General features: G+C 38.2%; 1 protein-coding gene across 2 annotated transcripts in view; it reads left to right on the plus strand.

Moving 5' to 3' along the window:
* The window catches only part of LOC107679695 (coiled-coil domain-containing protein 85C-B), a 41,170-nt gene extending 32,610 nt beyond the window's left edge, over positions 1 to 8,560 (plus strand). For both annotated transcript variants that reach the window (XM_016475328.1, XM_016475329.1), the window contains 4 exons: positions 1,588 to 1,689; positions 3,762 to 3,854; positions 5,634 to 5,732; positions 7,371 to 8,560. In XM_016475328.1, the coding sequence (XP_016330814.1) occupies positions 1,588 to 1,689; positions 3,762 to 3,854; positions 5,634 to 5,732; positions 7,371 to 7,460 (384 nt within the window). In that variant the 3' untranslated portion in view covers positions 7,461 to 8,560. The remainder of the gene's footprint in view (positions 1 to 1,587; positions 1,690 to 3,761; positions 3,855 to 5,633; positions 5,733 to 7,370) is intronic.
* Positions 8,561 to 11,246: the final 2,686 nt, after the last annotated feature.

Genomic DNA, 11,246 nt, shown 5'->3' on the forward strand with positions numbered 1-11,246 from the left:
ATCTGGGCTGGATACGTACTGGATCCGGGTGACTGCAGTGACCATCTGATCTGGATACAGACTGGATCTGGTAGCTACAGTGACCTCGGAATAAGAAAGAAACAGACTATTATTAGCGTAGATGCCATTCTGTAGCGAGTATATCGGGTGTTATAGGTGTGTGTGTGTGTGTGTGTATTCTTCATCAAATTATACAGAAAGTGCATACAGACAAAAATATAACTTGTCTACACAAGTACATCAGTCCTGGATCAAGGTGTCCTAAATACCATAGATGGCTAGTGGGTGATACAGTATGTTTAGGTTGCAAGCAGATGTGAAGTTCACTTCTTCCTTGCAGCCTCCTTAAACACATATCTGCTTAAAGAGAGCAACAGAGTTATTTATAGGTCTTTCTTATAGTGATCACATGCATTCAGGGAACATGAAAGCAAGACATTGAAAATGTCATAAGGATCACTGGTGATTAGAGATGATGCCAGCTGGAGCCTGTGGGTGTCTCTATTATAGCAGCGTGAAGAGATTCCAGCTTACTTTCTATGGACAAGAATACCTAAAGGATGGCAGGAAGCTGTGTGGGAGTTTGTTCTGGTGCTGAGTTCCATTAATCTCGGAAACTCTGGATTTCAAACTTCACACTTGGGAAAGTGCAACAGAGCACAACTTTGATGTCAGACCTCCTATTTCGAAACTTGATCCCTCTGATTTTATCGAAATGCAGGAATGTGCCATCTCACAAACATGGCGGCACCCAGTCAAATGTGCATCTCCTGAGCATCAAGCAATGGAACACTTTCATGAATGGAAGTTGAATAAATCTAGTAGGAATATCCCACATAAGAAACAGCCCCAGGTAGTTATTTTCTATGTGGGTAATAGACACACAGCTCTGCTTGAGTTAGAAAAGACCAAAATCTCCAAATCTGTTTCAATAACATTTTTCAAGCTAGTCCAGCTAGCCAAGAGTTAGTGCAGGAGCTAGTTGCATAAGACCAGCACATGGCCTGCTTAAACCAGCTCAAACCAGCTAAGGACCAGCACATGACAAGCTCAAACCAGCTGCTATGCTTCAAAACATACCTAACCATGCTGTTTTTTTTCCCAACAGAGGAGTAAATAAATGGTACAATTTTTTTCTCTCTTTTAATTAAAGGGATTGTTCACACCAAAATGGGAATTCTGTCATCATTTTCTCACCCTCCACTTGTTCCAAACCTGTACGTTGGTAACCAAACAGTTGACAGTAGCTATTTACTTCCTTAAAATACTATGGAAGTCAATGGCTACCATCAACTGAGAAAAACACACATGGGTTTGGAAGAATTTAAAGGTGAGTAAATGACAGATCTATCATTTTTAGAGTGAACTATCCCTTTAAAGCAGATATTCCCAATTTCTATTAATCATTTCTCCTCTTTTCTCATACTGGTTGTGATCTCCAGACTTAAAAAACTTTCTTTCACAAACGCAACTTTTTTCTTGCCACTTCTATTTTCTCAGAGAACAGTGAAGTATGTTTAGCTCGATGGGATATTTAATATGCACCGAGTCATAATGTCTCTCTTTCCCTCTTGTGTTATTCGGCAGTGTAATCTGGGAGACCTGCGAGTCCTGCGGAAGGGCATGACCCTCTACCACTCAGAATCACAGCTGTCTTCACTCCCACAGAGGCAGGAGGCCCTACTGAATGTGAGTGATCCTCTCCAAGTCACTGTACATACAAATCAATCCAAGCATATTTTAGCATGTTCATTTGCCGTATTTTTAATCATCTGAAATGTGCTGCGACTAATATTCCAAAGCGACGTAGTCCTAAATAATGCAGTTAACTTCATGTGAGAAAAACGTGAGCAAAGCACACACATTTGAAATGAGAGAGAATGATTTCCCACACGTCCATAGTTTAGGTTTTGCTTGAACAGATTTGATTCTAAATGAACAATTCAATTGCAGTGGACTGCTGTGCTCATTGATGGAATGGTTTAATGATATGGAATAAAACAAACTTGTTGTCATCTGTTGGGACGGGTGTCAGTAAATACACACAGGGACATTATTTCAAAATGAAAGCTCAGTCTAATCAGTTTGGCACTATTCAGCAACAACGTGGGAAGAAATTAGATCCTTGGTGCGTCAAATCTTTCATCTCTCGTACATTGCTATAAGCTTTTCCTGTATAGAACTGGAAGCACTTATCTTTGAAAACTTTTCCCCTGGAAAATTAGCAGACCTACTGAAAATACGATGAATGAATAAATGGAAAAGCAAATGCGCCTTTGAACATGTAGCCTTCAGCCTGTGCACAGGAAGTCTCACCACTGTGTTTTTCATGTTGCATGCTTGCTTGAAAAAATCTTGCCATAGTCAGCTAAATGTCTTTACAGTGTTAATACAGAGCTTGAATTGAATTTCTCTAAATTCAAACTCATCATCTCCTCTGAGAAAACAGGTCAGGCTTCTATTTATTCCATTTGACCTTTCATGTTTTATAGATTTTTGGTGTCACGTCTAAGCAGTGGGTGGATTGAACAAAGGCATCAGACATTACCATCGCACAGCATTGTTTTGTGTGTGAAATTAAGCCAATGAAAACATTGAAAAGTACATAATATGTCTTAGAAGCATGCAAATTGTGTTCAACTGCAGTTTTGCTGTCTAAGAATTGACACTAGAGTTTGTCCTCTTTAGTCAGCTCCTATTAGTCTAAATAGAGTGAGAACGACTTTCTTCTACCATTTAAAAATAGGTTTCTGCATGGTGTTTCTATGGGAACCATCTCAAATTATGGAGAGCTCCTTCCAGAAGCTTTGATTGCTAGGCTCTGTTATGAAAGATATAGAGAGGTGTATTTAGATACTTATTAGATCATCATGAACAGGGCACACAGCAAAACACACAAGTGTTTTTTAAATAGGGTGATTTGCAGTCAGTATGAATGTATGCGGATCATGTCCGGCTCTCCTCATGTGCTATGAATGATTAAACACAACCAGGGGTTTTGTCCTCTACAGCTGTCTGGGCTGCTGTGTGCAATGTTGAGCTAAGATGAATGTTTTAAATGGGATGTAGTTTTCATTCTGAATGATCCTCATATCTCTGAGTTGAGACAGATAATTAACGATGATGAATTAGTCAATAAATCACCAATGAGAACAGGACTGCATGATGATAATGGAGATGTGCTGTAGCTGGTTTGTTTTTTGGTCCACAATGATCTACCAGCTCGGCTAGTTCTCTGGTAGCTGCTAATCTGCTAAAAAAAAAGCTGCTAAGATGGTAATCGGAAAAAAAAAATATCTTTAAGAGAGCAGTTCAATCTGCAGTCATCTTGGCTTCTATGTACATGAATGGGGAATCATCAAATTGTTTTCCAGCAGGATGTTTTGATGTTTTTAAACTTGCGCCCTCAGCCTTTACAAGGCATAGGTTTGGTTTGAAAAGTGGTTACAGGGAGAGGTGTGAGACAAACCCTGAAATTAGAATTTTTCAACAAACCAGCAATTAAATCAGTGAGTCACAGAACCTGAATCATATTAAGAATCAATATAAAAATCTTTATTGTCACTTTTGGTCAATTTAATTCATCCTTGCTGAATAAAAGTATTAATTTCTTTCAGGAAAAAAATCTTACTGACCCCAACATTTTGAATAGTAGTGTATACTTCCATTATACCATATCCCTAAAAATACAGTGTACCATGGTCCTTTAACCAGTATGTGTGCCAGGAGCGAACTGACCCCTTATGTGTTCTCTTCTCTAGGGGACTGGAAGGCTACAGACCAGTGAGTCGTTTCCTTCCACCGGGTTTGCCTCATCTGTACAGAAACCTGAAGCTGTGGTTCGTGCCATGAAGGTGCACACATTTTTCACACGTTATCAAACCAAATAGCATTTATTTAAATCTACAGTCCGTAACTTTTGGTGCTCTAGCGGTTAATAAACAGAACTGTGTGCGTCTTGCGGAAGAACATTGTAGCCGGAGCTACTTCTCTCTGTTTATGTCTATGACGAATAACGCAGGTACTGGGCTACTCAGCAGCGGTACCTACCCGAACCAGTCTAAATAGTCCGAATATAAACACTTATTATAGGTGTACCGTAGTGATTCAGGACAAGCCAAAAACACGGTTTGGAAAATGGATTCATGGTGTACTCGCTTATTATATAAATTTTGTACATTTTGAACACAAAAAAGTTACGGACTGCAGCTTTAAATATAGAACTGTATATAAAGCTTTTTAATCAAAACATTAACCGAAACAGGTTTCAATTGATAAAACAGTAGATATACTGTTCAAAATAAAGCGTTTGAACATATTGTGGTCAGATGTCATTGGAATATGTTCATAGTTAGTGTGATGAACTACATCTATGGTTTCTCTGCTAGGACACCTGTGTCAACTGATGAACTGTGAATTATGAAATCAGGAAATTAATTCATAAATTCACAAAAAATCACCTTGATACCAGTTATTATATCATTGATATAATAACTTGAAAAATTATTTTACTTCTGCGAAAAAAGCTCTCAGAGTTCTATTTTTATATATATTTTTATATTTTGGATATATTGTCATCTAATGCAATGGTATTCAACAACTTTTATGTTTGATTTGAAGGGATAGTTGTAAAATGTACTCCCTATAATGTCATTCCAAACCCATAAGATTTTCAGCTTCAGGAAACAAGTTAAGATATTTTTGAAAGTCTGCATAACCAAAATCCAAGCTTCATAAAGTTCATAAAAAAAACATTGTAAAAATAATGCATATGAATCAAGCACTTTAATCAAACACAATTGCTTTATATGATTAACAGATTTAATTTACTAGAACATTAGAACACTGGTGAAAATGCTTGAGATGTTTCTAATTTCTAATTTAAGAAATGTTTCTAATAATTTAGCATAATTTAGCCTATATGCTGTTGAATGTCAAATAAAATGTTAAAGGGGTCATATGGTGTTGCTAAAAAGAATATTATTTTGTGTATTTGGTGTAATGAAATGTGTTTATGCGGTTTAAGGTTCAAAAAACGCGTCGATTTTTACAAAGCTCATCGGTCTGAAAAGCGAGGTGTGCTGTGATTGGCCAGCTATCCAGTACGTTGTGATTGGCCGAATACCTCAAGCGTGTGACGGAAATGTTACGCCCCTACCATACTGTGATGATGCCCAGTCCGGCCAGAGCGATGATTCAAAAACATGAAAACCCATTATAAACGAGGCATTCGTTGCATCCAGTGGGGACATAATTATGGATTATAATGACTTATACTGTCTTTTTACGTGTTGCATTGCATCGCGCCGTGTAAACATAAAACCATGTCTGCATTTGTGATCGGAGAAATGACAAACAACAAGCCCTACTCTACACTGCCCAAAAAACTCGCTTTAAATATAAAAAATATAAAAACTCTTTAAATATAAAAAATGTACTTACAGACAGATCTTCTTTATGCACCAAGAGCTTGTAACACTCCAAAGAGATCTCTTTCATTGAAATCGCATCATATGACCCCTTTAAATGAAAGAGAATCTTTGCTTTGTCCCTCTTTTTTTCTAGAAATGACATGAACAGTTGTACATTACGAATGCTGGTTTGAAAAAATGCTCTTGACCATATATTAACAGGTTCTGGAGGTCCACGATAATCTGGACAAGCAGCTTCCAGAAGAAAGTGAAGAAGACCTGAGTGAGAAAGAGAAAGCCATAGTGCGAGAAATGTGCAATGTGAGTGTTTGTCTTGATTTTTGTGATAGGTCTCTCAGGCTTGCTAAAACATATTGTGTACGATCCAAATATGTGACGTTCCATTCATTCATTCGACCCTTTGCGAAGGCAGATAAAAATGCTTTACAATGTCACACTTCATTTGAAGCCCATGATTAAAATCACGCTGTTCACAGAAATGTCCAGTTCATTTATGGAGCATTCTGTTAAGCTTCCCTTTGCAAAGAAGTGTCAAAGTGGGTGTAGCTTACCCAGACAGCAGACCGTTTCGGCCCAGATCCGGCCCACATCTGGCCCGCATGGATTTCACATGGGCCAGATGTGGGCCGGATCTGGGCCAACACTATGTTGCTGTCTGGGTATGGAGGGGTCAGTGAATGGACAGGTTGGTACACAGAGCTCATGATAGTTTGATCTGTTTGTTGGCCCCTCAGTGGAATGTGGGAATGAAGAAATCCAGCTCGGAGCACAATAACACCAATATCCTTCTCACCTGGAAACTCCTGGCCTGTTCAACACCATTGTGAACTCTGTTCATAAGAGTTCTGGATGGATGCTTTGGCTTGTTTTCACTTACTTTCTATGGGTGATTGTAACATAATGTTAAATACACCAAACACAAAGCTGTGACTTTATGTGCAAAAGGGACAATGTAAATAAATTATAATTGGGATGCATAATATATCATTATCATCAGCCAATATTACAATTTTGTACATTTTTTAAAAGGCTAATGTTAGTTATTTAATCGTACATGCTCATTCCACCTTAGATTTCATTACATTTTTGATTGCATTTGATTACATTTTCCATCATCTAATGCTCACTTAAACACACTTAAGTATTTACTAACAGCTTGTGCCAATGCAAACCCTCTTTTGGGATTAAAGAAGCTACTGTGAGGATTTACTAAAGGCACGCAGTGAAAAATTAGCAATGAAAAGGGATGTACCGTTATTTTTGTGGCTGACCATATTGCATATGCATTTGTTGCATGTGGGGTTTCCCTTTCAAATGCAAAATGCGTGGGAGGAGAGTATTTAAATATATCATGCAACGTAACTTACTAAGGTTTGCAGTTGTCAGTTTACTGGGATTTGCACCATTATTTAACGCCCAAAAACAGCATAACCCATTTTGTGGTTGACATGGCTGCGATAGTTGCTCATTTGCACTGCTCTTGATAGATTGCATTGGTCTTTCATTTGCACACTGTCAGAAGATCAACAGCAGAACTTTAATCTCCCATCAACACTTTTATAGGATTGTGGTCTCACACTAAATTGGCCTATGCAGTAAATCTGGCCCTAAGACTTCAACACTTGCAAAATGTAATCTTTAAATTCAAATCTCAGTGATAATCCGTCTTTCACTGTACATTATAACATTGTGATGTCTAAGTTTACTTGTAAAATGATTTATTTAAAAATTTAATTTTTTGTTATTTAGACAAAATATTATAGAACATACCGAATTAATTGATTCATTCGTAAGCATGGTAATAAATTATATATAAGCCTAATTTACATAAAAAGGAGAGTGTTGAAAATGACAACAGCTTATAAGATGGAGGTTTCGCACTGACATACAACATGTAAATGTGGCACAGCTGTTTTTTGACTGTCCCTTTGTGTTCAGGTGGTGTGGCGAAAGCTCGGTGACACGGCAGGATCAAAGCCGTCCATCCGACAGCAGCTCTCTGGGAATCAGTTCGAAGGTCCTCTATAGCAGCTCTAACACATGAGGAACATCTCTCCTTCTGTTCAGCCACCATGAAACTCCAGCAGGGCCAAACCGAGAAACTGCTCATGGCAACAGTGGGCAAACACAAGCGCTTCCATCCACTACCATCATCCATGTCAAATAATTTGGAGTCCAACTATTGCCATTGATATTGGACCACTACACACCAGTTTACAGATTTAGTGAATCAGTGAACATGTAAAGCAATAATCCACATTGAAATGACATTGTTTGACTATTGACTATTGTTGCTGAAATGGATCTCATATTAATTTACGGCCTTGGCCCAAATGATGCATCTTTGATGAGCTCTTTTACCAATTCTGGACTACGCAGTTGACAATTACTCTACGGTCAATGTAGATTCAGAGAAGAAACTGGACCCATGAAGTGTTTACGACTGGCAGCTAGTCATGTTCAGTCAGCTTGCTTCTTCTTTTTTTCCTCATATTTTTGTTTTTGCTTAACAGTGATGTCAGAAAACTCATTATTGTTTCCTTACACCCTTTTAGACAAAGTTATGTTCATCAAACTGTGGTTTACTCCTTTCAGAGCGATACCAGATAAGGCTTACTCTCTCCACTGTGTTCTGGTACCCTTCCTGTGCAAGTAATGTACAGAAATTACTCTGAAAGACGATGTAAAATATGTACAAGTCACTTTATTATGTTGTCTTTTTAAGTGTTTTTACTTTTTCTAGTAGCTGTTTTTAATACGTACCAACTTAACAGTGTATGGGGTTTCTTAACAGCGCAACACTTTTTGGACAATGCACCTCAAGACACAAAAGCAGCACAAAATATGCTGAATCTGATTTTTCCCTGTTCCTGTATGAAAAAAAATTGGCAGTCACAACTGAAATCCATTGTTTTTGTATATTTAAGATGTCAAATTTTAAAACAGTGTGCTGTGCATGCTAGACAATTACAACTCTCAGGTCTTGGGAAATTACAAGTATACATCATAATATGTCTGAAACAGCAGTTTTTTCCTTGTCCAGCCTTTTTAAGTCCTTTATTGACCCGTTAACAATCAAGACTAATGCACTGGCAGAAATAATTGTGCTAATCTAATGTTTTAAAGATCTTGGCTGTCTGGTTCAACCCTAAGGGATGACCTACAAATCTAAAACTCCTGAAGCCCCTTTCTCATGATTCAAGTCAAAAACTAACACATGCAATCCTCCACACATGAATGCATGACAGACGATGGCAGTGGGGTCAAAGTTTAAAGGGGTCATATGATGCAATTTCAAGTTTTCCTTTCTCTTTGGAGTGTTACAAGCTGTTCATGCATAGATAAGATTCCTAAAGTTGCAAAGACTAAAGTCTCAAACCCAAAGAGATATTCTTTATAAAAGTTAAGACTCGTCCACGCCCTCCTAAAATGCCTCGTTTAAACACGCCCCCACATGTCTACGTCACTGTGTGGGAAGATTTGCATAACACCGCCCAAATGTTCACGCAAAGAAAGAAGGCGTAACTTTGATTCTCGCTGTAGTATTGTTGCTGCCGCCGCCGCCATGTCGTGGAGACGCCGTGTTTCGTTGTGAAAGCGAAACTACTTGTTTGGTCTTCCAAAAGAGGACACAACTAGAAATCAGTGATTACATTGTATTTACAACACTGTTCCAGAACAGTTCAACCCAAATATTCAGATGTGTGCAGCGCATTTTTACGGAGGACTGTTTCCTGAACCTGGGAGAGTAGCTTACAATGCGTCTGTGCACAAAGGCTGTTTCTATAAAGTGGGGCAATTCCAACTTTGCAAGGACAGTCTGGCACTTCTGACTCGCAGCCTGTGAGTATGTTTTCATATTTAAAGATTTTGCCAATGACGATTAAAACGCGAGTTTTGAGCAGTGTAGAGTAGCGCTTGTTATCAGAGAACAACGGCGCCAGTGCGCTCACCACACACCAGCTACAGGTGGAGAGGAGAGAAAGTCATAGAGCCAATCAAGTGGTTGGGGATTATTAGGAGGCCATGATTGACAAGGGCCAGGGGGGCAATTTGGCCAGGCAATTTGGCCATTTTAGGCAATTTGGCCTAAAAAGACAGTATAAGTCATTATAATCCGTAATTATGTCCCCACTGGATGCAACAAATGCCTCGTTTATAATGGGTTTGAATGTTTTTGTCTCGTCGCTCCGGGACACGGCATCACAATATGGTAAGGGGCGTAACATTTCCGTCACATGCTTGAGGTATTCGGCCAATCACAACGCACTGGATAGCTGGCCAATCAGAGCACACCTCGCTTTTCAGACCGATGAGCTTTGTAAAAATCGACGCGTTTCAGAAAGGCAGAGTATAGAGGAGAAACAATAATGTACAGTATGTGGAAAATAATGTTTTTTGAACCTTAAACCGCATAAACACATTTCATTACACCAAACACACAAAATAATTTTCTTTTTAGCAACGTCATATGACCCCTTTAAATTAAAGCAGCTTTGTGTCTCAAAAAGTGGACAAGTCCATTAATAGGTCGTGCCCCAACTTAATACTTCAGTCCATGAAAGAAAACTGCGCTTGTCAAGCAGTTTCATAAGCATTTAAGAAGTTGTTGCAGGGGTCTGTCACTGTCGGCTAGTATTATTTTGGATGAAAAATGATCACAATCCCTCATGAAATCCATTAGAATGCCTGTGATTCACAAAGTTATGCATATTTCCCACCACTTGCTTGTTCATTCATTATATGTTTTGGCTAATTTGATAATGCTTTCAGTTATCAATAAGAGCGTTATTTTTAATCGAGATTAAGAGTGACATTTTATGTTTAAATTCCATACATTTTCCCTCAAAAGTCTGCAGGGCCTGCTATTCGGCAGGGAACTATTGATAAACATTCATCTGAAATAGTGATCAAGGTCTGGATATAGCAAGTGATGTTCAGCTAATATAAATGCATGTCAGCAATAGTTTAATGTATGCGAGTCTTTTTCCTGCTATTTTGTCAAATAAACTGCTGAGATCAAAAACAGGCATGCTTATAAATGAAATATTGTGGCTGTGTTCAGAATGCAAAACTAGCATACTGGTTATTGTGCAATGTATGCTAAATATTACTATTAAGAAAAAGTTAAGTAAATAAAACTACACATTATACAACCGTAAACAGTAGCATTGTCTTATGAAAAAGTCAAGAAAGGTCGAGCACACTGCATTGTGCCATACAATATTGTGCAATATGTTGTATACTGCATTTTGATAATAGTATGTTAGTATGCTATTCCGAACATATCCAAAAGATGTAATTGTAAATGGGTAAAGGCTAAAGAAAGAGTTTTAACGAATAAATCAGAGGTGCTTTCTCTAATAAGTAAGAGTGTATTTGATTGGCTGGCAATGAGTTTCGACCCACCTGTTACAAACATGAGAGGTTGTTATTGTTGTTTATGAAAGCAGTTGCAAGCAGATCCTGTACAGATAAAGTGCCGTTTCTCTTCAGAAGCGGTCTTAACACAAAGCCATGATTTTTGGGGATGATTTGATTTGGCATGTGCTGCCTCTATTGTGCATGGGGTTTTATTTGGAAACTATGCACCTGTGTTGTTTATCCTGTCTTCAGTGTTAATAGGTGCGAGCATGACTGCAGGAGACATTTTATGGTAAAGTTGTACAAAGTGAACCAGACGGTTTTGTCAATAAACAAACTTTTACTTTATGTCGTCACATTTATTTATATAGCACTTTATACAGATTGTTTTAAAGTAGCTTTACAGCAATTAACAGAAGAATAACACTGGCATAAAGTTGGCTTGACGAC

Source organism: Sinocyclocheilus anshuiensis, unplaced genomic scaffold (genome assembly GCF_001515605.1).
Source record: "Sinocyclocheilus anshuiensis isolate Anshui unplaced genomic scaffold, SAMN03320099.WGS_v1.1 scaffold280, whole genome shotgun sequence".
NCBI classification, from domain to species: Eukaryota; Metazoa; Chordata; class Actinopteri; order Cypriniformes; family Cyprinidae; genus Sinocyclocheilus; species Sinocyclocheilus anshuiensis.